General features: G+C 45.6%; 1 protein-coding gene across 1 annotated transcript in view; it reads right to left on the reverse strand.

Annotated features, from left to right (window-relative positions):
- Positions 1–2,841: 2,841 nt before the first annotated feature.
- LOC147693611 (nicotinamide N-methyltransferase-like) overlaps positions 2,842–27,538 on the reverse strand; it is a 232,741-nt gene continuing 208,044 nt past the window's right edge. Inside the window, exon 3 of the mRNA XM_086933827.1 lies at positions 2,842–3,598. Coding sequence (XP_086789953.1) covers positions 3,163–3,598 — 436 coding nt within the window. The 3' untranslated portion in view covers positions 2,842–3,162. The remainder of the gene's footprint in view (positions 3,599–27,538) is intronic.

Here is a 27,538-nt window from a genome sequence, read left to right on the forward strand (position 1 = left end):
CAGACACACAGAGACAGAGCCACACAGAGGCAGACACACAGAGACAGAGAGACACACGCACAGATACACACACAGAGACAAACACACACAAACGCACACACTGAGACAGACACGCACACAGAGACAGACACACACACAGACAGATGCACAGACGTAGACACACACACACAGACAGACGCACACACAGAGATGCACAGAGAGAGAGAGATGCACACACAAAGACAGAGACGCACACACAGAGACAGAGACATGCACACAGAGACAGAGAACATGCACACACACACAGAAGCACACAAACAGACGCACAGGTGTGTTAGTAGGTATATAAAAGTCTGTGTGGGTGTGTGAGTAAGGGGTGTGGATGTGTAGGTGTGTAAGTGGGTATGTGAATGAGTGGTTTTATGGCTCTGAGTGGGTGTGTGAGTGGCAGTATGGATGTGTGAGTGGGTATATGGATGTGTGAGTGGGCATTTGAGTGGTTGTGTGGGTGGGTGCCTGAGCGTATGAGTGGCTGGTTGGCTTTGTGAGTGGGAATGTGAGTTTTGTGGATCTGTGAGTGGGTGTGTGTGTGGCTGTATGGGAGCGTGAGTAGTTGTGTAAGTAGTTGTATGGTGTGTAAGTGGGTGTACAAGTATGTGAGTGGCTGTGTGGGTCTGCGAGTGGGTGTGTGAGTAGTTTTGTGGGTCTGGCAGTGGGTATGTGGAAGGCTACATGTATGTGGGCGGGTGCGTGAGTAGTTGTGTGAGTGGTGTATGTATGTGAATGTGGGGGTGCATGTGTGTGTTTTGGTGTTATTTGTGTTGTACAGACCTTGAGTTGATGATATCCATCCATCCAAAGGAATAGAATCTATTCAATTGGATACTGTTTCACTGTGCCCCACATAGTTATGTTATGTTAAATGAAACTTGTATAGCGCGCTGACACCAAAGGTTTCCTGGCGCTTGGAAACAGAGTGAGTGAGGGTAAGGCATGGGTGGCGGAGTTTAACCTGGGGGGGGAAGAGGTGAGTTTTGAGCGATTTTCTGAAATTAAGAAAGGAAGGGCTGGATTAGATGGAAAGAGGGAGGGGATTCCAGAGACCGGGAGCCAGGTGGGAGAAGCGACGGCCACCGAATTTCTTGGTTTTAGATTTGGGGGTGACTAGCAAATGAAGATAAGCTGATCGGAGGTTGCGCGTTGGTCGGTGTGGGATGATTAGAGATTTGAGAAACGTGGGACCGGTGCAGTGGAGGGCTTTGAATGTGAGGCAGCCCACCTTGAAGGCTGCCCTTTGGCCTATTGGTAGCCAATGCAGTCTATGAAGCAGGGGTTTTGCCGATTGCCATTTGGGAGTTTTATGGATGAGACGGGCCGCCTGGTTCTGAACAACCTGAAGGCGATGCAGCAGTGATTGTGGGAGACCGTAGTAAAGGGAGTTGGAGAAATCCAGACAGGATAGTACCAGAGAGATGACAACCTGGGTTAGAGTGGTGGGTGGCAGTAAGTGGCTGACTTTGCGGATCTTCCGGAGCTGGTGCATACAGGATGAGATGACAGCGCCCACTTGAGCTTTGAGGGATAGTTCGGTGTCGATAATCACACCAAGACTTTTTACTGATTTGACCGGGACTGGGGGGGACCTAGCTCAGAGGGCCAGAACTGCGGGCCCCAGTGAGCAGGGCTGGATCCAGGGAGGAGGAGCTCGGTTTTCCCAGGATTTAGCTTCAGTTGATTCAGGTTCATCCAGTGTTGGATGTGGATCATGACGGTGTGAAAAGTGTTAATGGCATGAGGGGAATTGATTGGGAAGACAATCTGCAAGTCATCGGCGTAGTTGTATACAATATTGTCCCAGTTCTGAAGTGAGTGAATCAAGGGCCGGAAGTACAGGTTGAACAGCAGTGGCGAGAGGGAGGAGCCTTGGGTGACTCCACAGGTCGTGGGAGTTTTTGCCGCTGTATAGGGGCCCAGACGGACGGCCTGAGTTCTTCCAGTCAGGAAGGACTCGATCCACTTAAGAGCGGTACCCTAGATGCCTGCCTGCCCAACACGGTGGAGGAGGATGTTATGGTCCACCGTGTCAACGTGGCCGACAGATCCAGGAGTACGAGGGCTTGGGGGATCCCCGCATCCACGTTACTCCTCAGTGTGTCCAGGACTGGCAGAATGACGGCCTCAGTAGAGTGGGCAGGTCTAAAGCCGGCTTGGGTGGGCTCAAGGTGGCAGGAGGTTTCAATAAAATTTGAAAGGCAGCGAGTGACGTGGGCCTCCATTAATTTGGAAAAATAAGGGAAGAGGGAGATGGGGCGATAATTGGATGGTTCCGCGGGGTCAGCGCCAGGTTTCTTGAGGAGGGGCACTAGGATGGCCTCTTTGAGAGATCTAGGAACAATACCGCTGCTGAGTGAGCCATTCAGCAGGGGTAAGATGCAGTTAGGTAGATTGAGGCAGATATTCCGCAAGACCGATGGCGGACAGCAGTCATTTGGGGAGCCTGATTTGACCCGGGTAGCGAGTTCCGCTAATGATAGTGTACTAGAAAACACTGATACCAAGTGTTAATTGGGAAAACATAATTAAAATTACTAATATTGTTTGTTGCATATTTTACTGGTGATTTCTACAGCTGTATCATGATTTATAAACTGGTAGATAGTGGACAGAGGCTTGTATCCTATCTTCAAAAGGAAGATATTCACACGACACGTGAACCATCTGTGATGAGCATTTGAGGACACACATGCAAAGTTAAAGCATTTCAGAACAAATTTAAATTCTTTGCAAACATGGAAAATAGTGTTATTGTAAGAATGCACTATCCTTTTTCGACTTCAAAATTGAATGAAAATGCCAGGAAAATTCATCACCCATCGCACCACTTTATTCACTGAGATACAATTCATTTGACCTTGCAGTAAGAGCATGGTGATAATGACTGAAACAGAACCTGGCAGACCTAAGAAAAAGTGTTACCAGCAAATGCAAAGTTTAGTTGTCAAGCATGGAGAGGAAAGTAGAGGCAGAAAGCAGAGCACCAGTGGTGGCAGCAGAAGGGAACTTAAAAAAAGGAAGATACATAAAATATGCGATTCAGGACAGAGACAACCAATGCATTTCCTCTTTGTAGTTCATTTGTCTATTAATTCAGTAATATTCGTATAAATATGATTCATAAGTTGATCAAGCAGGTATTTTTTTTTGGGCATGAACCAAAATAAAGCTTTCATAATCTGCCACATCATACAAATGGTTTTCTGTCCTAGGAAACAACTGCAGCTCCTTAATGACATAGCCAGCTTCACTTAGCGCTTTCTTGACTAAAATCTCATCGATAGATAGATGGGGAAACTTAAAGCTACCAATCATAAAATACGTCTGTTTCACACAGGCTATCATTATTAAATGCCCTCCAGGTTTTAACAGTGATGAGAGATTGTTTACAGCACTGCAGAACTCCTCTTCGTTTGTCACATGAATCTCCAAACAATGTGGTAAGAGCAGACAGTCAGCCTGTGGCAGGACGATGGGAAACAATGGATTGCTTTGGCTGAGATCATATGTGACAACTTGTTTGATTTTTCGTTGAAACTTTTTTTGCATGTCCGACCATTCTTCCCTAAAAATAAAGAAATAATCAAAATGCATATTGTTCCATTACTGACTAGACATGTTCTTTCAGTTAGTGGGCAGTTTTAAAAATTAGTCAGTATAAATAAAAATAATATTTATGGAAGGGCTCTCCATTTATGCAGTAACCATCCACTTGCACGAAGTGCACATACATTGTTCTAACACTACTCCTACTTTGATACCGGAGTGTAATAAAGCATTAAAAACAAAACTATTACATTATTTTAGAATGCGAATGAATGTATGAGGTTTCATCCCTATAGTGCAATTGACTCTCAACCAAATAAAAGATGGGGGTTTGTATGGTCTGACATTACAAATATAATGACAAGCCCAGTCTCTACGGCGTGTGCTCTGCACAGGTGGCAGAACTACACACACATACATGTGTATAGAAATGCTCCACATACATTTGCCACACACACAATACTGTCCCCATTCACACTCAAATACGCACGACCCCAGAGACTCATTCCCACACAAGCCCACACACACACATTCACACGCATGCACATGTTACCGCCCTCATAGAAACTGTGTGAGAATTACCTTTTCCTAATGTTTTAAAATTATGTAAATAACAGGAAAATATGTCGAAAAACGAATAACACATGATCTGTTTCAGATTTGCAAATATGTTGCTATTTAATTGTGCGGTCAGAACCATCCTCATGGGGAATTGAACGTGTGTTAACATCTTTGAAGGGACTTGCTCCATTCTCATCATCTTCCCCTTAAATACGGCCATGGGCACATGGCTAGATATTTTTTGTATCAGCAAAATACACAATTACATCATAAACTTTTCATAATTGAATGGTTACATGTATTCTAAGATTACACAACAGATGGATTATGTTAATAATGCACCAGAAAATTTCATATATCCGGATTATAGAATGGGTTTTAACATTCTATGTAACTCTTTGCTCAGCGCTATAAGTCTTAGGAGATACAGGACTAATACATGAATGAATTAGATGATAGACTCAAGCAGTAATGTCTAGTAGTATTCAGTGTGATTACTTTCATTTGCATCAAAGTAACTATTAGACCAGATCTCCTGAAGAATAACATGTAATATCATTGTTTGCAGGAGGATGGGGTGTGATGATGCACAGAGAGGTCAAATGTTATCATGGCAGTATCATAGACTCAGAGACGCAGTCTGTAACCATGATAAAGCCCTCTACATAGGTAGCATGGGTAGACAGTCAAAATATCGAGTTGTAAATATCGACTTACCATAATATCGAGTCTGTAATATCGAAGGAGCATAATATCGAAGGCAAGAATATCGTAGGACAGAATATCGACCCAAGGTAAGTAATATCAAAATACTTAATATCGATGTAAGTAATATCGAAGTTAGTAATATCGATAGCATATATATCGATGTTAATAATTTCGATGACACTAATATCGTTATTTGTATTATTTTATAGTTTTTTATTATGTATGTGTTATATGTTTAATTTAAGTATTTAAAATAATTACTATTATATGTGTATACATTTTCTATAATAATATAGAAATTTATAAGTAAATTTGATGTTTTAGTACCGGAGCGGGTTGTGGGTTTATAGGGGAATAGGGTGGGAAGTAATTTAATTATGGTAAGTTGATTAATAATTAGTAGGATTAATTAATTAATTATAATTATTTGCTAATTAATATTGATTAATTGGGAAATAATTAATTGATTAATTGATATATATTTTCTGTAGCGGGATGTGGGTTTATAGGGGAATAGGGTGGGGAGTAATTTAATAATAATTAATTAATTAATATATGTTTTTAAATATTTATAAGTAATTAATTGGCAAATAATTAATATTAATTAGTTAATTAATTAATATAATTTGGTACATATTTTAAATTAGTAATTAATTGGTAATTAAATAATATTAGTTAGTTAATTACATTATTAGAGTAATTTATTTATATATAATTTTTAGTTACTGTTAATTAATTAATTGGGGAAAAATGATAATAATTATTAAATTATATTAATTACAGCTTATGTGCTAATATATTTACTTTATTGTTATTGTTAATTAATTATTAATTGCTAATTAAATAATATTATTTAACTTTGGGTTAAGGAGTATTTTTAGGGTTCAGGGTCATTTTTGGGTTTTTGGGTAAAGGGGTATTTTGAGTGTTTAGGGGCAGTTTTCAGTTTTTGGGTAAAGGGGTGTTTTTAGGGTTCAGGGTCAGTTTTCAGTTTTTGGGTAAAGGGGTATTTTTAGGGTTCAGGGTCAGTTTTCAGTTCATGGGTAAAGGGGTATTTTTAGTGTTCAGGGTCAGTTTTCAGTTCATGGGTAAAGGGGTATTTTTAGGGTTCAGGGTCAGTTTTCAGTTTTTGGGTAAAGGGGTATTTTTAGGGTTCAGGGTCAGTTTTCAGTTCATGGGTAAAGGGGTATTTTTAGTGTTCAGGGTCAGTTTTCAGTTCATGGGTAAAGGGGTATTTTTAGGGTTCAGGGTCAGTTTTCTGTTTTTGGGTAAAGGGGTATTTTTAGGGTTCAGGGTCAGTTTTCAGTTCATGGGTAAATGGGTATTTTTAGTGTTCAGGGTCAGTTTTCAGTTCATGGATAAAGGGGTATTTTTAGGGTTCAGGGTCAGTTTTCAGTTCATGGGTAAAGGGGTATTTTTAGGGTTCAGGGTCAGTTTTCAGTTTTTGGGTAAAGGGGTATTTTTAGGGTTCAGGGTCAGTTTTCAGTTCATGGGTAAAGGGGTATTTTTAGGGTTCAGGGTCAGTTTTCAGTTCATGGGTAAAGGGGTATTTTTAGGGTTCAGGGTCAGTTTTCAGTTCATGGGTAAAGGGGTATTTTTAGGGTTCAGGGTCAGTTTTCAGTTTTTGGGTAAAGGGGTATTTTTAGGGTTCAGGGTCAGTTTTCAGTTCTTGGGTAAAGGGGTATTTTTAGGGTTCAGGGTCAGTTTTCAGTTATTGGATAAAGGGGTATTTTTAGGGTTCAGGGTCAGTTTTCAGTTTTTGGGTAAAGGGGTATTTTTAGTAAATTAATTATTAATACTTATTGTTTAGTACATATATATTATATCTTTACTGTATATATTTTTATTTATTAATTTTAAACATTATTAGATACTTTTAAATATGTTTATTTTATTTATTAGTGTTATATACTTACTTTTACATTTATATATATTAAAAAAAATCGATATTTTTAACATCGATATTTTTTACAACGATATTATTTTTTCGATATTTTTGTACTTACCATGTTGTAGATAGGATGTCGATATTTTTGCCCTCGATATTGTTGACTCGATATTCTTGTAGGTCGATATTTTTGTAGTCGATATTCTGTCATAGATCCAGGTAGCATGTGAAGGTGATGTCCAATTTTCCACACAGATAATCTATAACTAAAATAACTCCTATAGAAATCATTTGTGGATGTAATCTCCTTGAACTATCAAGTAAGATAGTGTGTGACTATAGCAATATTCATGTCCCCACAAATACACTGTGCAGTTATAGGGTTGTTGAGGTCCCCATATCGAAAGTGTGTAGTTGCTGGGATATGCAAGTTCCACAGAGATAGTGTTTGGTTGTTGGGATATTCAAGTTCCCACAGAGATACTGTGTGGTTACTGGGATAGTGTTTGGTTATTGGGATGCTCACATAAAAAGTCTTAGAGCATGTTTAAGTCCCTCACAGATAATATGTGAACATTATCTTCAAATGTTCAAATCTCCACACAGATAGTGCATGAAGATAATGATGCTCGACGCTTTACAGAGTTAGTGCATGATTATAGACAGGGCCACTGGAATTATGCAGGAGGAGAGGTCCAAATTATGTAGCAAGGTTGAATTAATTATGTGGCAAAAAAGAACACATTGTGCAGCATAATGTGAAAATATTATCTCATTATTTTGCAATTATGTTTTAAACTTGTTAACACTGTCCAAGCATAGGCTACACCTCACCAGTCCCAGTATAACACCTGAATATAGCAATATGAAACAGAAAGTTGACCAGTCAACCTTTGCAAAGGACTTTCCACTGCAGCAACACATGTCACAAATGTTTGGGTGAGTTTTGCATTGTTTGAGGTAGAAACTTTTTTTGTTAAATCTGCAGATTGTGAAGCAGATGATGGATTATGTTGCAAATGTGGTAATTCCATAGTTATATAAAAAATTCCATTGCCGAACAGTCGCATTATTCCAGTAGCCTGATTATAAATGTGTTCAAGCCTCCACATAGTGTATGATTATAGTAGTGTTCATGTCTTTACCAACATCTAGAGTGGAGATTCTGTTGTCTAAGTTCATACAGTGATAGTATGTAAAGCTAATGATGCTCATCTCCTACAGAGTAGTGTTTGGTTACAGGTATTTTCAAACCTCCACAAAGAATGTGATTACATTGATGTTCAAGTCCCTATGAAATAGTGAGGAGATCATTATGGTGAAGTTCACACAGAGATAGTGTGTGATTATATTGATGTTTAAATCCCCACAGAGATAGTGTGTGATTATTGGGATGTTAAAGCCCCTATAGGGAGAAATGTGTGGTTATTGGAATGTTCACCATCTCACATTGATTATGTGTAAATGTAAGCATGTTCGGGTCAGCATAACGTTAGTGTGTGAAGATAATGTTCAAGTATCCACACAGATATTGTGTGAGGTTAATGATGTCTCAAGCCCCCACACAGACAGTGTGTGATTACAGGCATGTGTAAAACTATGCATAGTGTGTGATTATAGTTGTTGTCAAGTCCCTACTAACATAGGGGCTCATTATGATGGCGGACGGAAGTGCGACCGCAGCCCTGGAGTAAGCAGAAATGCCGTTTCCTTGTCCGCCTGCCATGGTCACTCCGTCCGCCATATCAGGATAGGAAAGAGTGTCAAAATTCCGTCCGCGACGGAAGAGCATGCACCGCAGCCTAACTACACCCGACTCCGCGGCGGACGTAACCAATCCAGAGACAACGCCGTACGGACTGACGTCAACGACCGTCCCCCAAATCAAGATGGCGGAAAACACACATAAAACCGCAGCGGAAAAACAACCTGCCTGAACATGGCGGATTCTCCACAGCGAAGATACCATACATAGCAGAGATACCCACCACAAGCTGCTCGCCGTCATGGACTCAGCGCTACACGCTTTTCCAATACTCTTCGCGATCCACCACCTGCAAGTCATGGCCCACTATCGACGATGATGCAGGTACGCAACACACCATTCGCTCTCTGAAGGGGAGTACCTGCCATGGTCGTGACGTTGGGAGGGGGAGTGTCATGTTTGATAAACCACATCACTTCGCAAATACAAATCCACAACTGGAGTACACAAGCAGGAATGACAACGACAAACCACGACACATGAATGACTTGCTTTATTACACATAACAGGGGTATAATCACAGAGTATGCAAGAGAATGGGCATTGTGGGCACCAGAGCAGGTACATTAGAGGCGGCACATGAGAGGGCAGACTGCAGTATCAGAACACCAACAGGGCATTGTGGCCAACAGAGCAGGTACATAAGAGGCAGCACATGAGAGGGGCTAAGTGCATCAACAGTCCATGGCATCGACAGGTACATTAGAGGCAGCACATGAGAGGGGCTAAGTGCAACAACAGTCCATGGCATCGAACAGGTACATCAGAGGCAGCACATGAGAGGGCAGACTGCAGTATCAGAACACCAACAGGGCATTGTGGCCAACAGAGCAGGTACATTAGAGGCAGCACATGAGAGGGGCTAAGTGCATCAACAGTCCATGGCATCGAACAGGTACATTAGAGGCAGCACATGAGAGGGGCCAAGTGCATCAACAGTCCATGGCATCTAACAGGTACATCAGAGGCAGCACATGAGAGGGCAGACTGCAGTATCAGAACACCAACAGGGCATTGTGGCCAACAGAGCAGGTACATTAGAGGCAGCACATGTGAGGGGCTAAGTGCAACAACAGTCCATGGCATCGAACAGGTACATCAGAGGCAGCACATGAGAGGGCAGACTGCAGTATCAGAACACCAACAGGACATTGTGGCCAACAGAGCAGGTACATCAGAGGCAGCACATGAGAGGGGCTAAGTGCATCAACAGTCCATGGCATCGAACAGGCACATTAGAGGCAGCACATGAGAGGGGCTAAGTGCATCAACAGTCCATGGTATCGAACAGGTACATCAGAGGCAGCACATGAGAGGGCAGACTGCAGTATCAGAACACCAACAGGGCATTGTGGCCAACAGAGCAGGTACATCAGAGGCAGCAGAAGTACGTGGTGCAAGGTACCCGTCCCAAGGACAAGAACAATGCAAATGTGGTTTCCATGGACAATATACACACCAGTTCGAAATACATGTGAGTGAAGGTAAACACACCGCACATCACGGAGCAGGTGGACTGCCTGAAGTACCTGCCCCTGACACACTGGTAGCACCAGAAACTGGAGTGTGAGACACAGCCACATCCCTAGTGACTGACACATGCGCCATAGACCCAGACACACTGCCAGCACCAGACATAGGAGTGTGAGACACAGCCACAGCCCTAGTGACTGACACATGAGCCATAGACCCAGACACACTGCCAGCACCAGACATAGGAGTGTGAGACACAGCCACAGCTCTAGTGACTGACACATGAGCCATCGTCCCAGACACACTGCCAGCACCAGAAACAGGAGAGGGCACAACTGAGACAGTGCCACTACATGATGCATGACAGCAAACAACAGACACAGTGCCACTATCTGACAACTGAGAGTGAACCTCTGATGCGCCACTGAGAACACCGGATTGATGAGCCACAGGGCTGTATGGGCCAGGTGGCAGGGTGGCTCTGGGAGCTGGGGATAGCTGTATTGGAGCTACATCGGTGTGGTCAGGTGTCAATGGTGTGTGTCTACGTTTCTAAGGGACATGTGAGGGCACCCTGGACATGTGGTGCGGACTCCAATGAAACATCACCCACCAAAGGTGGAGCATCTGCTGCTGGGGCTCTGCTCTTTGGGGACGTGCTGGACCCTGCTTGTCGTTTGCTGTGTGCCTACCGTCTGGACTCAGCATCATGTGCAATGGGGGATGCAACAACAGGGGACTCCTTCCTCAGCATCTGACGGGCCAGGATGGGAGTGTAGGTATGGGGGTACTCCGCCCCGGAGACATCGTTTTCCGTTCCTTCAACAACATCAGCCTCAGTGCAGCCAGGGGTGATGTATGCCTGTCCTTGATGGAGCTAGTGTCTATGGGAGAAGCCTTGTCCCTTGGATGTGCCTTGGCCGTAGGAGGAGTGTTGTCTCTGGACTTTCCCTGTTCCCTGCACAGTGCCCTGTCCCTGGCAGCAGACTTGTCCTTTGTAGTGTACCTGTCTCTAGAAGACACCTTGTCCCTGGGTGTGTCCTTGGAATTGGGAGATGGCCCTTCCTCTGTAGTGTGCCTGTCCCTGGGAGTGTCCCTGCTCTTGGGAGTGGCCCCTTCCTTAGTAGTGTCCCTGTCCTTGGGAGTGTCCCTGCTCTTTTGAGGTGCCTTTGTCTTTGTACTGTCCTGTCCCTGCCCTTGGGAGTGGCCCCTTCCTTAGTAGTGTCCCTGTCCTTGGGAGTGTCCCTGCTCTTTTGAGGTGCATTTGTATTTGTACTGTCCTTGTCCCTGCCCTTGGGAGTGGCCCCTTCCTTAGTAGTGTCCCTGTCCTTGGGAGTGTCCCTGCTCTTTTGAGGTGCCTTTGCCTTAGGACTGTCCTTGTCCAAGGGAGTGGCCATGGACTTGGGAGTATCCCTTGCCTTGGGAGTACCTTTTGTGTGGGATGCCTGTGTGGCATTTCCCCCAACACCACTTGTGGATCCTGTGTGTGAACTCCAGTGTATTTCACGTTGTCTTTGTTAACAGATTTGGCTGACCTAGGGGATGGTGTCTGTGCCCTCCGTGCCCTGACGTGCTGTTTGTGGCTGCTTCTAGTGCAATAACCTGTATAAGAGTCCTGGTCAGAATATTCACTCCCCCCTGAGACATCAAGTGGTGTAGATGGGGGAACAGAAGTAGAACCCTGTCCATGCGACTGTACAATGGCAGAAGACACAGTGTTTGCCAATGACTGAACTGTCCTGTGTAGACCAGCAACATCGCCATGCAACCCTTCCATGAATGCCACCACCTGCCCCAACTTCCTATCGTGGTCCTGGAATGCATTGATCATATTGGTTTGCCCCACACACAGCTGTCGCAGCAGATCAACAGCCTCAGCACAAAGTGCACTTTGGGTCACCGGGCAGGGGCAGCGGTGCCTGCACCGAACGCCACTCTGCTCCCCCTACTTCTGCGTGCACGAACAGTACATGGTGCAGTTGGCGGCAGTGTGGGCCCTGTGTGCTGTGTCCTGACCGAAGGTGGTGATTGCCCACTCCCAGTTTGTGACAACAGTACTGACTCACCAACACTGTCGGAAGATGAGGACGATGGTGTCTCGACATGCGAGTCCTCAGGGACGGTCCTGTCCCCCTCTCCGGGGCTGCCCTCTTCTGTGTCAGTGTGCGTGTGTGTGATGTCTGATCCGGATGCATTGCCACCACTCATCTCCGTCGTCTGTGGCTGAGTGCCCTCTGCCAAAGCTGAAATACAGAGAAAAGAGGTGTAAGTCATGGCCACACTCACGTACAGAAGGACAAGAAATCTCTAATTCCATTTCTGATAAAGAACATGTAGCCCCCATCCTGCACACGGCCCACCCCTAGCAGTCATCCTCCATGAAATAACCGGTGGTGGCCGTGAAACATGTACAGCATGCGGACAGGGCAAGTGCATGTAGAACTGCACACATGTCTTGCCATGGGGACACAGACCTCTACGGCATGTGCTTGCACACTCAACTACTAAGCAAGTGGCGTGTCAACATGGCGGACATGGATGTCAAATTACACTACGCCAATGGCACCAACATGGCATTGCTGCAAAACATACGCACCACAGAAGTCACTACTGTGTCTGAGCACCAATACATGCATTGCACTCCCAAGTAACATACACATACAGTCTGCTTACCGGTGGTTTGCTGTTGATCCACACTCAGCCAGTCGGACAGGTCAGGATGCGCCACAGCAATGATACGGTGCATAAGAGGGGTCATGGAGCGTCGGGCCAGACGTGGCATTCTTGGAATCATCCCCAGTGTCATCTCCGCTACATTCTTGCTCAGCCTGGATATGTCGTCCCAGTGTTTGTGGCAGTGTGTGTGTCGTCTATTGCACACCCCCACTGCCCGTACATCACGTGCTATGCTCCTCCACACGGCCTTGCAAAGGTGCAGCTTTACCTACCATGATGGGAGACAAGAGGATAACGTAAGTAGACAGTATGACATGCACATACTACTTAGAAAGACGTATCTACATCCAGCCATGCTCTGCACAACACATGTGAAGGTCCCACAACACACCAGCAGGCCTACAGGAGACAGGAGCCACTGACCACCTCAGGGCCAACAACATGTACACCACTGCACTTACCACCTGTCCGGGTGCACCGTACAGCTGTTCATAGTGGCTGAGCACACCGCCCACGAGAACATCTAGTTCCGCTGCGGTGAAGGGACGAGACTGGATCTCTCGCACTCTCTGCATGGCAAGGTCCTGTACTGTGGGCCTACAGCAGCAGTCGGTGGTCAGCTCAGCAGCAGCAGGTCTAGGTGATGGTCACAGGCAACAGTCGGTGGTCAGCTCAGCAACAGCAGGTCGAGGTGATGGTCACAGGCAGCAGTCGGTGGTCAGCTCAGCAGCAGCAGGTCGAGGTGATGGTCACAGGCAGCAGTCGGTGGTCAGCTCAGCAGCAGCAGGTCGAGGTGATGGTCACAGCCAGCACTGGTTCACAGCAGTGAATGAGTGCTTTTGGAAATCACACATATATAGGGCCCTGAGCCCATGTCAGTGGCATACGTCGGCAGCAATTGGTTACCCCTGGATGCCTCTTTGTAAAAGGGCCAATGACTGGCCCAGGTGTTGCGGTGCACTGCTTCCGCTATTTTCGATTGGACATACGCGGCCTGCGTACCTTCTTCCCATTGGCTGCATGTGCACGGACCGTCACAGTCACACATCGGCAACCACATGTGCAAGCTTTCGTGACGGATGCTTCATTTGCAACAATGTACAATCAGTGGCGCCAGCATGGGGGTGCACGCATTCCGCGGGAGAGGTGCAGGCCAACACATCCTTCTGAAGAAGTCAATGGACATGGCAGTTCATGACCCCCCTTACAGTCACATTGCATCATCCACCGTACACCGGATGGCCCAGCCCAGTCCAGAACCGCCGTGCCAGGCCCAGTCCAGAACCGCCGTGCCTAGTCTGTCACCCATCGCCGTGCCAGGCCCGGTCCAGAACCGCCGTGCCAGGCCTGTCACCCACCGCAGTGCCAGGCCCGGTCCAGAACAGCCGTGCCAGACATGTCACCCACCGACGGGTGTTCACTCGCCTGGCACGGCGGTGGGTGACAGGCCTGGCACGGCGGTCCTCGACCAGGCCTGGCACTGCGGTGGGTGACAAGCCTGGCACAGCGGTTCTGGACCGTGCCTGGCACGGCGGTTCTGGACCGGGCTGGGCCGGCCGGTGTACGGTGGATGATGCAATGTGACTGTAAGGGGGGTCATGAACTGCCATGTCCATTGACTTCTTCAGAAGGATGTGTTGGCCTGCACCTCCCCCGCGGAATGCGTGCACTGATTGAACATTGTTGCAAATGAAGCATCCGTCCCGGAAGCTTGCACATGCGGTTGCCGATGTGTGGCCGTGACGGTCCGTGCACATGCAGCCAATGGGAAGAGGGAACGCGGGCCGCGTATGCCCAGTCAAAAACTGCAGAATGCGTGCACCGCCATGGTGGCGCCACTAATTGAACATTGTTGCAAATGAAGCATCCGTCCCGGAAGCTTGCACATGCGGTTGCCGATGTGTGGCCGGGATGGTCCGTGCACATGCAGCTAATGGGAAGAGGGAACGCGGGCCGCGTATGCCCAGTCGAAAATAGCGGAAGCAGTGCACCCCCATAGCGGCGCCAATGATTGTATATTTTCAAACCCTGCACCGTGGTGTATAGTCCGCACTTGCGTTATGAGGGTTGTGACCGTGATGGCGAAACAGCATATGTCATGCACTATATCATGTGTGTACATACTATGCCCATTGATGTGCACACAATGTGCTACACATGTGCATGTCGACGTGTTGACGTCTTGTATTTCCCTACACACGTTTCAACTTCTTCACATCTACACAGTACATCACGGCTGTCTCGCCACATTCTGAATCTATTGTCAGTGTGTGGTTAATGTGTGCTAATAACAATGGTGGGGGTACACATGCATTCTGTGTATGCGTATGTGTGTTGCCTGTTGTGTGACCATGCATGTAATATGCGGATGCTCACCATTGTCGGTGTGGTCATTGGTGCATGATGACATGGAGTGTGTGTAGCATTATAGTTTTGTGTTTGCACGTGCATGTGTGTCTGTGATGAGGCTTGTACAAATTTGGGTCCTTACACATGTCTTGTTGGCAGTAATGTTGACATGAGACTAAGTTGCATTGTACATGTTTACACACATCATGTTGCTAGTGGCTGCACATTGTTCATACGGCACTCTGTATTGTATTAACTTTCAGAGATGTCAAACATATGACAATTGTCCACAACATTTGTATTCTTGCTAGTGTTGGCTTACATGTGATGGACTTGCACAGCCATGCGTTGTTTGTAAATTGACTTCTACTACATCTACTCCCACACAGGAGGGCTCCAAATGGCCTTCGCCCATACACTGTGCTGGAGGATATGGTTGACGAGGAGGTGATCAGGAAATTCCGGCTAGATCGACGTAGATTGATGGAGCTTGTAGACCAATTGTCTCCTCATCTGCAGCCACGAAGAACGTATCCTGGTTCCATTACACCCACAGCAAAGGTGATGGCGGCACTACACTTTTTTGCTACTGTCACTTTTCAGTACACAGTTGGACATGCCGGGGGAATGTCACAGTCCATGTTCAGAATGGTACTTCGGGATGTTCTAAAAGCCATGATGCTGTACAAGGATGACTACATCCATTTACCACGGCCGGCAGAGTTGGCAGCAGTCAAAGCAGACTTCTATTCACTGGGCCAGATACCACACGTAGTGGGTTCCATTGATGGCACACATATTGGTCTCATTCCACTACAGGCACGTGAGCCGGTATATAGGAATCGGAAAAACTTTCATTTGCTAAACGTGCAGGTGGTGTGCCTGGCCGACAACATCATATCCCATGTGTGTGCAAGATTTCCAGGCTCGGCACATGACTCCCACATCATGCGGAGCAGCATTGTCCCCCAACTGATGGCAAATCTGCGTCCAGAACGTGCGTGGATTGTTGGTGAGTATGCTGTGGGGATAGTTGTGTTTTCTGTGTGGCATGGGGTACCCACCAATTCTGGTTGTGATATTTGTGTCTGTCATCCCCCTACATAGGCGACTCGGTGTACCCAAACCGGCCTTGGCTGCTGAGTCCCATACGTAATCCAACTACAGCGGGTGAAATGCATTACAATGATTCCCATGGAAGGACACGTAGAGTGGTGGAACGTACTTTTGGACTGCTGAAGTCTAGGTTTCGGTGCCTGGATAAGACCGGAGGGGCCCTGCCTTACTCACCAGGCAAAGTATGCAGGATCGTGATTGCCTGCTGCATGCTCCACAACCTGGCCTTGCGCAATAACATTGAACTGATCTTGGACCCTGAAGACCAGCACGTTCCTCGGCCTCCCATCCCACCCATGTCGACTGATGAGGATAGTGGTGAGGGGGAAGGTGTGGACCAGAGGCGTCAGTGCATTGATCGCTATTTCCCTTGAATGTGAGTAACTACCTCTTGTGCCGGTTGACAATGCTTTATGTATGTTTGATGGTGGTGTGTGGATGTGGTGTTCATCAGCTGGCTGTTCTGGTATGTAATGTTTGCATGTGTGTGTGTTTATTTCTTTGGACATGCAAGTCTCCATGATGTGTGCCCTCTCATCCACTGATTTTGTGATGAGTGTGGTTTGTGGAATGTTGCACTGCAGTGTGTTGTGATGGGTGTGATTCAGTTTCCTGACGTGTGTTTGCTGTCTCTGATTTTCCCTAGGTCACTCCCACAGAGACATGTTTCTGTACGACATGGATCCCTGCACCTGGTAACGTCTGTTTCAGAGACAATCATGTGAATAAAACATGGAGGCAACACATCATTGAGTGTGTAAGTGAAATTTATTTACAGGTTGTGCATTGGTGCTGGTGGATATTTACAAGTAAGTGTTGGGTGGGGGAGTGTGAGTTGAAGGTCATGGTAGATGAAATGTCCGTGCTGACACCACATTGGGTGATGTCCAGCTAGTCCAGCAGACCTGTGCCAATACTTGGAGTAGTGGGACAGGGTAGTTAGCGGGTGGATGGTAGCCTCAGGCAGTATTCGAGTCATTGTCGGCCCCTCTTTGAGCGTGTAGATGGAGCATCCCCACTGCTCTCACCTACTTCCAGCCTCGGACGGCCCCTCCGTCTTGGAGCCGGAACGGAGTCAGCTTGGGGGGCAGGTTGCTCAGGGGCCACATCCGTGTCCAAGGGCACAGGTGGCGGTGGCGGTGGTGTTGGTGACCTTGGCGGCTGGACACTTGGTTGAGGGGGGGGATGTTGCGGCCTTACCATTCCCTCCACAGTGATGTCTGCCGGCCCATGAGGTCCACTATTTGGCCAATGCGGCTGTCAATGGACCGCAGCAGATTGGTGTTTTCAACTGAGTCCTGGTGGGCACGATCAGCCTGTTCCTGCCCACGCTCATAGGAAGCCTGGACTCTGGCTAGGACTTCCAGTGAATCAGCGCCAGGATGGGGTGGTTGTCCTTCCCCAGCTCGCCGTTGAGAGGTACTCCTGCTTGGGTGATGTGGCCTCGGCTCTCTCCTTTCCCGTCCACTCTCCCTGCTTGGCTGGGATGTCGATGGCCCTGCGTCGTGCGGTGGGTCAGGCAGGGTGGCACAGGCAGGAGTGGTGGTACTGGTGGTGGTGGAGGTGGTAGTTTTGGCTCTACAGCTCACTGTGGCAGGTGTTGCAGGAGTGACACAGGCCACAGGTGTTGTGGCAGGGATTTCCAGTGTGCCAGATGGCCCTGGGAGTGTGCTTGGGCTCGCTCCCTCCTCCGCACCGGAGCTGGCTGTGGCATCGTCCCCAGAGAGTCCTGAATGTGAGTGAGGCGAGTGTTGCGGCCGGTTGCTAGTTTCACCAGTCAAATTGCGATCAACTGAGGGACAAGATTTTGATAATCAATACTGTGGACATGACATATTTTATTTTCCATACATTACATTTCAGTGTCCTCTCGCGCACAACCCACACACCTCTCGACACACCACCACCACCCTCCCTGTGGACATGGGGGCCTGTTGGGAGTTGTAGTAGTAAACTCTCGCACACCCCACCCACCACCACCCTTCCTGTGGACATGGGGGTCTGTTGGGAGTTGTAGTAGTGACCTCTCTCAAACACCCCACCCACCTCTCGACACACACCACCACCACCCTCCCTGTGGACATGGGGGCCTGTTGGGAGTTGTAGTAGGGACCTCTCTCACACACCCCACCCACCTCTCGACACACACCACCACCACCCTTCCTGTGGACATGGGGGCCTGTTGGGAGTTGTAGTAGTGACCACTCGCACACCCCACCCACCACCACCCTCCCTGTGGACATGGGGGCCTGTTGGGAGTTGTAGTAGTGACCTCTCTCACACACCCCACCCACCTCTTGACACACACCACCACCACCCTCCCTGTGGACATGGGGGCCTGTTGGGAGTTGTAGTAGTGCCCTCTCTCACACACCCCACCCACCTCTCGACACACACCACCACCACCCTCCCTGTGGACATGGGGCCTGTTGGGAGTTGTAGTAGTGACCTCTCGCACACCCCACCCACCACCACCCTCCCTGTGGACATGGGGGCCTGTTGGGAGTTGTAGTAGTGACCTCTCTCACACACCCCCCACACACCTCTCGACACACACCACCACCACCCTCCCTGTGGACATGGGGGCCTGTTGGGAGTTGTTCACATTTTGGTGAGTAAGTGGCCCACATGCATGGGTTGGGGCCTGGCAGATGTGTCTTCTCAGTTGTGTGAGGCAGACCATGTCGGTGTGATCGTGGTGCTTGGTTTGTACTTACCAGCCTCTTCTCCTTCCTCAATTCCTTCAAGGCTCTCTGGGTGCAGTATGCCCAGCACCTTTTCCTCCCAATCACTATAGGGTATGGGCTCCGGGGGTGTGCCGCCGCCAGTGTGCTGTGCTCGCAGATGGTTTTAGCACGGATGCCTTTGACCCTGGTTTGTAGGTCATGCCACCACCTCCGGATCTCGTGCTTTGTCCTTGGCACGGTCCCTGACGCATTCACCCGACTTACTATCCTGTCCCACATGTGATTTTTGTTAGCCACGGTGGTCTGCTGGACTAGTGTCCCGAATATGTGGGGTTCAACGCGGATGATTTCATCCACCATAACCTTCAACTCTGTCTCCGTGAATTTAGGGTTTTTCTTAGGTGCCATGGTGTGTGGTGCTCAAGGTGTGGGTTGAGTGGGTTGGGAGGGGCAGGTGTGTGGTACGTAGGAATGGTGTGGTGGGTGTTTGTGTGGTGGGTGTGTTTGGGTGGTGGTTGTATGTGTGCAATTTGTGTCTACTGTCCGTTGTCTTGGGCCTTTTGCTAGCAGCTATGCTGTGATGCAAAGGATTGTGGTAGTGTGTGGGGGTCATTTTATAGTCTGGGTCGTAGTTGTGTCCCAATGGTTGTTGGCAGTCAGGTGCTAGGTGGGTGTGTTGACTAGTGTGGATTAGTAGGTGCTTGGGGGGGTGTCATTGTGGCTTGTGATTATTGTAGGTGTTTCAGGTGGGTGGTAGTCATGTTTCGTGAGTTTTGTATTAACTTCCGTCAGACATGTTGTCATTGGTTTGACGGTAGGGATGTTGTTCGTGTTGGCCTTCCGCTGGGTAGCACTGTTTCACGTCGCATTGTTTCCGCTATGGCCGTGGATTGAGGTGAGTTCCGGGGAACAGGTGGCGTTATCCTAATCGCGGCCACGGAGCCTCCGCAGGTATTGCGGTGGCTGTGGCTGATCCTGCGGTCATGTTCGTCCGCGGCGGTCGGTGTTTCTTGGGTTCCGTCCGCTTGCGGCGGGCTCAGGTGTACTCCGTTCGCCGCGGACGGAGTTTGATGTGGTCCGTCCACTGCGGTCGAAGTTTCGTCCCATTTTTATCCTAATTGCTACGGAGGTTTATCCGTGGAGCGGTCCGGAGTATCTTGGCCGCTTCCTTGGCGGACAGAACACGTTTCCGTCCGCAATCCCAATCGGCTCCATAGTGTGGAGAATATTGTGATAAAACCAATAAAGTGATAGTGTGTATATATAATAATATTTAAATACCCAGAAAAATAGTGTGCAATCACAGTCATTTGTTAAGCCTCCACATAGTGTGCAATTATTTAAGTCCCTCCATAGACATTGTGTTATGGTATGCAACACAAAAAGATGATGGACAGAATGTTGAACATTGTCAAACATTTACACACAACCACAGATCTGGGTTTGATCCACCAATATTATGTTTGCCACGCCATTCCAGTTTGGACCCATCCATATACCAATCAGCCTTGACCATGTTCCCTATGAGAACAGTCCGGCCCGCACTGCCAGGCACTCCCTGGACTAGAAAACAAGAATCCCAGGACCGGTTTCAGGGCATCACTCCTTATCAGCCAGGCTAGTTTGAAATCGGTCACGTAACAATCACAGGACCCACGTCTGGGCATAACCTTTGCACTTAGGGGAAAATGCAACACTAAAAGATGATGGACGGAATGCTAAACAATGTCAAACATTCTCCCTAGTCTCAGATCTGGGTTTAATCCATCATTATTTTGCTCACCACGCCATTTTGGTTTGGACCCAGCCACACACAATTCAGCCTTGACCCTGTTCCATATAGGAAAGGTCCATCCAGAACTGCCAAGCCAGGCCCTCCCTGGACCGGAAAACAAGCATCCTGGGACAGGTTTCGAGACAAGACCCCTCATCAGCCAGGCTAGCTTGAAACCGGTGGTGTAGCGAGCACAGGACCCACGTCTGGGCATGCCCTTCCCACTTAGGGTGAAAATGCAACTCAAAAAGAGGATGGGCAGAATATTGAACATTGTCAAACATTCACACCCAGTCACATATCTGGGTTTATTCCAATGTTATTTTGCTCACCTCACCATTCCAGTATGGAACCAGCCACACACAAATTAGTCTTCACCCTGTTCCCTATGGGAACAGTCAGTCTGAACTGCTAGGCCAGGTCTTCCATGGACCAGAAAACAAGTATCATGGAACTGGTTTCAGGGCATCACACCTCATCGCCAGGCTAGCTTGAAGCCGGTGGTGTAACGAGCACGGGACCCATGTATGGGCATACCCTACCCACGTAGGGTGAAAATGCAACATAAAAGGATGATGGACGGACTGTTGATCATTGTCAAACATTCATCCCAAATCACAGATCTGGGTTTAATCCATTGTTATTTTGCTCACCACGCCATTCCAGTTTGGACCCAGCCATATGCATATCAGCCTTGACCCTGTTTCATTTGGGAACAGTTGAACCCTAAGTGCCAGGTCAGGTCATCCCTGGACCAAAAAACAAGCATCTGGGACCAGTTTGGGGCATCACCCCTCATCATCCAGGCTAGCTTGAAACCGGTCGCATAGAGATCACGGAATCTACGTCTGACCACTTAGGTCGAACAAAGTAAACACAATAAGGTGATGGACAGAGTGCTGAATCTTTTCAGACACTCACCCCTAGTCACAGATCTGGGATGACCTGGCCTGGCTGTTCGGGCTGGACTGTTCCCATGGGGAACAGGGTCAATGCTGATTTGCATATGTTTTTGGTTCCAAACTAGAATGGCGTAGCAAGCAAAATATTATTTTGTTTCATATGCTCACCCTATGTGGCCAGGGTATGCCCAGACATGGGACCCTTGCTCACGTTACCACTGGATTCAAGGTAGCCTGGTTAATGGGGGTGAAATCCTGAAACCGGTTGCAGGATGCCTGTTTCCAAGCCAGGAAGAATCTGGCCTGCAGTTTGCGCTGGATTGTTCCCATTAGGAACAGTGTCAAGACTGATTTGCAAATGGCTGGGTCCAAACTGGCGTGGCTTAATGAGCAGAAGAACAATGATAGATTAAACCTTGATCTGTGACTGGGTGTGGGTGTCTGAAAAGTTTGGGCACTCTGCCCATCATCCTATTGAGTTTCCTATGTTTGCCCTAAGTGGCCAGGTTATGCCCAGAAGTGGACCCCTTACTCACTTTGACACTGGGTACAAGCTAGCCTGACTGATGAAGGGTAAAACCCTGAAACCAGTCCCAGGATGCTTGGTTCCCGTCCAGGGAGAACATGGCCTGGCAGTTCGAGCTCAACTGTTCCCATGAGGAAGAGGGTCAAGACTGATTTACTGCTGGGTCCAAACTGGGGTGGCTTAGTGAGTAGAAGAACGATGATGTATTAAAGTCAGTTCTGTAGGTGTGTGCATGAAAAGTTTCAGCACTCCATACATCATCTTATTGTGTCTGCTATTGTGTTATGGTAGTCATTTTAAAGTTCCTAAAGATAAAGAGCCTGATTCACAAATTGCATTTTGCAGTTGCATCAAGTAGTACTACAGTAGTGCTGTTAACAGACCTATGGGTCCTATTCACAAAGATAACGTTACTTGTAAGTAAATCTACACTTGTAGGTTTACTCTTACACATTTGAGTAACTTTATTACTTTTGGTTTTTACAAGTGTAAAGTTACTGAAAAGTGTAAACTTACATATCCCGACCACCTGAGTCCAGGGGCTGGAGCCTATTTTACGAGCTTAAAGTTACCATTTGTAATTTTTCACAGGTAGGCGGAGATCTTCACCACCAGGTAGGATTCCTCCCTATGGTAAAGTATAAGAAAAGGTTTAAAAGTTGATTAAAGATGCAATCAACTTAGAAAAAACTACTTTTGTGGTCATTATTATTGTTACTTTTTAAAATAATTATTCTAAATGGAGAATAAAAATAATTAATTTGAATATAATACCTTTTAAATAATGATTTTATTTGAGGTTTGAGTAGAAACAATTTACCAAGTAAAGCAAAAATATTATATTTAGTTCATTATGTGTTTATAATGATTACTTGTAATGTATAGAAATAATTAACAGCAGCATTTCTTTGCTATTTTAATGCCAGATGAATTTGTGTAATTAAAAATAAAAAATATATATTCTAATTTAGCTAAAAAATTATATCAATTTTTAGAAAAAAGTTTAAACAAGAAGTACAATGTAAATATATTTTTAAACAGTTTAAATATTTTAACATATTTTAACATTAATCCTCTGGGTTTTTGTTTTCCGTCCCTACCTCAGGTTTGTCCTATAGAATAGTCTTGAAGTGCTTGTACGTGGGCATGGTGGTACTAGATGTTCTCCAGCTCTGGGCAGGTGTGCATTTTTCTTTTCATGTAGTAATTTAAGAAAGGGCAGTTTTGTAAATAGGAAGGGGCTAAATGCTTTGTGAGTGGATTCACGTCCCTTCCTAAACCCCTCCTTAACCGTCCATTAACCCATTCTTTTTCTTTCATAACCCCTCCCTTTTAGTAGTAAGTATTCCCAATTTTCCAGTCACTCCCCTTTGTCATGCACAGTAACCACCACACATTAGGTTAACCTACATACAAATGTTTGGATAGTGGGTAGTTTAATAGGGATCCTGGTCCTAAATAAAGCCACAGAACCCGGCTTTGAGGCTTGTTTGGTGGTTGGAACATGTTAACAATAAGATATTATTATCTGCTCAACTTTCAACTTTGCCACCTGGCATACTAATATAGTACTTTCATCTATTAGGCCATTTTAACAGTTTTAAAATTCTCGTACCAGTCCTTTGATTGCAATAGTTTCATGGAAAGGGTAAGCACCAATGGCAGCTAGTGATCTTTTATAGTTGTGGGAAAAAATACTTGCAAGGAGTTTGCCTTTTTCAAAATTTGCCTTAGGAGTTTCCCATATGCTAAGAATTACCTTACCAAATTACCTAATTACCAATATCAGTATTTTGGACCTAAGTTTGGGCATACCCATGTCACTTTGAAAAGTACATTTTTGCGGGTATTCTGCTCAGGAACAGGACTATACTTGGGACCATGGAACATCAGCAGTTAGGGACTGCGTCACCATACTACCTAAGTACAATGAGCCCAAGTCTGACTAGCTTTAGTGTCTCACTTGACCTCCTATTCAAAATCAGAGGAACACGTGAATGGACAGCTCAGAACACAGCACTTTCAACCCTCTAAGGAACAGCAGTGACAGGACACTCCCTTTACCTCACACAATCAAACTCTTCCACAATAAAATATGGAAGAGACACGAAGGAAGTTTGAAATATTTATGTAAACAATCGTGCTCTGAAATGCAGTAGACGTGTCACAATCAGAATATAACTGCCAAGCAGAAAATACCATCAGCATTGTCAATAAACAACAGATAATGAAAAGCCCTGTCATATTCTTAGAGAATAGCCTAACCTTACTCCCATTTAACAGAAGCAAACTGATTATACAGCAAAGAAATCTAGGATTAGTAGCGTACCCCATACCTTAGCATACAGAGATGAATGCTCTACATCTCAGATACAGCTGTGATCTTCTCTCTGGAAATATATGTCTCTCTCTCTGTTATCTTGCTACACATACCTTTATGACAAGGTTCACATGCTCATAAACACCATCTGTATTTCTGTATTTTGTCTAGGTGTGTGTGCCTGACCAGAACAAAATAACAAGGGACATGGTTGTTTGACCTTGTCTGCGGTTCAGACTAAATGCCAGGAAAGAACAAAACGAGAAAACAACTGAAGGTTCTGTGTGAAAATATGTATCACAAAACCAAACATTTTTATATAGCAATGTGTGGAAAGCCAATGCAGCCTGTGTCTTGAACACTTAGGCTAACATAGGGAAAATTACATTGAGCCCTATGTGGAACACATGATAAAATGAAACACACAAAGGATGATAGGAGGAATGTTTGCAATGTGTCTAATCAGTGTAGCATCCCAACCTACGCTCACTGTGTCACTGGAACTAAACTGTACCTGGCAATTGAAACTATATCTAGGTGAAACAGGTCCTGGATTTCTTGTGTTCCAGTTCAGGGAGGACCTGGCCTGGTATTTTGGGCTGGACTGCACTCAGGAGGAGTAGGGTCCGGAATGATTAGCATATGGGTGGGTCCAAACTGAGGTGGCATGGTGAACAAAAGAATGATGGGTTAAGACGCTACCCTTGAGCTAACCAAGTATATAGTAAGAGTCCACATGCTTTAAATACTACTGAAGACCTGTACACATTGTTTTAACTAATGCAGTATTTTGTGAAAACATTTGACATACCTTTTATAGGTGTCATATGATTGTAACCTTGTACCTCTTCCCCCAGTAACCTGCTTCCTGCCAGTAGTGCTCATAGGCTCATGGCACACTGGACATATTTTAAAGCACGGTGTCACTTTTATTTAAACTTCAAATTCTCTGCTGAACAGCACAATAGCACTATAGCACTTTTTAGCACTTTTTGCACAATGCTCGTACTGTATATAGGGCTTAGAAACCCAATAACATGATGTATTAGGGTTCTTCTTTAAACTAAGAAACCGTTCCGTGCAAGAAACGCTTGGACATTATAAATCTGCAGAAATTCAATCTTAGTTGTTTTTTACTATGTAAGATTCGTTTTATAAAGTATTTATACAGTTATTTTGTAAAAGCACAATTTTGCACAGTTTAAAAAAAATAAAAAAACAACTGTCTTTAATGCATTAAGCAGTTATAACATGCAATATCGTGTCCATTGCAGTTTTATCATATGTATAATATTTTAAGAGTACGTGTATTTATACAGCAATTTATTTTTATATGTATATATTTATTTTTACATATGATTGTGTGATTTTGCACATTATTGTTAGTAATTTAAAATGTAAAACAATTTTAATGCTGCAATGTGTGTATGAGCAGGAAATGATACTTCAAAACTATATACAGCCGAGAGATGTGGAAGCAGAGTTCATATGGAAAGTCTGTTTTCTATATTCACTTCAGCACATAATGAACTGTGTCACTTTAAAAATGTGAGTAAAGCATAAGCATGTCATGTGATCAAGAGCTCTGGGTGGCCAGAAACGCGTCATGGTGGCAAAAAGCACGAAAAAACATACTGAAGCGCAAAATAAGTGGAGTCTGTTGCGTTTCTTTTAAAGTACAGAGGAAGGAGTATAAAAAAAAGATATATGTATATATATGTGATCAAGACCCAATAGGGGTTGAAACGCGTTATGGCGGACTGGCTGGTCGTAATTAAATAAAGAAAATTGGATTGGCACAATACCTGGGTCCATCATCGTCTCTTTTTGTTGTGGGCAAAACAATTTCTTTGAAGCGATGTTGGAGAACATATATATATATACACATATATTCACTGAAAAAAACATAGGTTTCAGGCACCTTATAGTTAGAAATTATCATTTAAAAAACCTTTGAAATTCACTGAAAAAACCATAGGTTTCAGGCACGTTATAGTTAGAAATTAGCATTTAAAAAGCTTTTGAAACTCACTGAAAAAAACATTTGTTTCAGGCACGTTATACTTAAAAATTAGCATTTAAAAAAACCTAAGAAATTCACTGAAAAAACCATAGGATTCAGGGATGTTATAGTTAGCTGGACGTTTCATAGTACAAAACCATAGAAATTCCTCCGTTATAGTTACTGCTGCTAACTATAACTCGAGCCCCCGCAATACACTGCTGATGACGTCACATATTAAATCACTCATGACATGGTCAGTGACATCACTGATAACATCTCAAATGACATCACTGATGACATCACTGATTACATCACCCAGTGACTGTGTGTTTCTGTAAAGTTTAAATATGTTTAATATAAATAGCGAAAGGCGTATTGAAGAATGACTGGGTGTATAAGTGGCTGAATGGATGATTTAGTAGGTGCGTGACTGACTCTATAGGTGAGTGATTAAACATATCTTACTGAATGCATGGGTCAGTGACTAAACTGTGTGAATGTCTGTATCCATTTGTCTGTTGGTGTGTAACCGGCTACATGGATTTGTGACTAGCTACATGAGTGTCTATATGTGTTATTTTGTTTTTTGAAAAACTTTTTTATTTTCATTTCAGTGTCAGGAGTGTACATACATTATCAAACAACAATCATCTCCATTAGTAACGGGTCAATGTCTTACATACTTCTGTGTATATAGACCAAAAGTAATCAGTACATTCTAGGCACGTATCAAAGACAACACTCCCATATAACACCCCTCCCTCCCCTCCATGCATGATTGTTGCAAATGTGACAGCGGGTCTCTCTGAATATTATGGACTGTCTTCAGGGTTAGAGGATGTACCTGGCATTTCACAAATGTTCCCTCGTGATTCATTCCATTTCCCCTATATTCTGGACCATTATTTGGGGCATCCCCAGTGCGTATAGACTGCTTTTTCAGCTACCATCGCTGCGTCCATATCATTCTCCTATTTCGTGCTTGCGTGGGCACCTCCCCGGATCCTCAGTTTCTGGCTATATTCCTTTTTGCCGTCGCCAACCCAAGTGTAGCCCAAGTTCGTAGTCCCAGATTTAGGTCTGTTCGTCGCCATATATTTAATAGGAAGCACCTAGGATCTCGCTGGACCACCCCACTCGCCTCCGAAATCGCATTCAGGACGTGTTCCCAGTAAAGTTGTATTTGTGGACAGTCCCATATTATATGGA

This window comes from Lissotriton vulgaris, chromosome 8 (genome assembly GCF_964263255.1).
Source record: "Lissotriton vulgaris chromosome 8, aLisVul1.2, whole genome shotgun sequence".
Classification (NCBI taxonomy): domain Eukaryota; kingdom Metazoa; phylum Chordata; class Amphibia; order Caudata; family Salamandridae; genus Lissotriton; species Lissotriton vulgaris.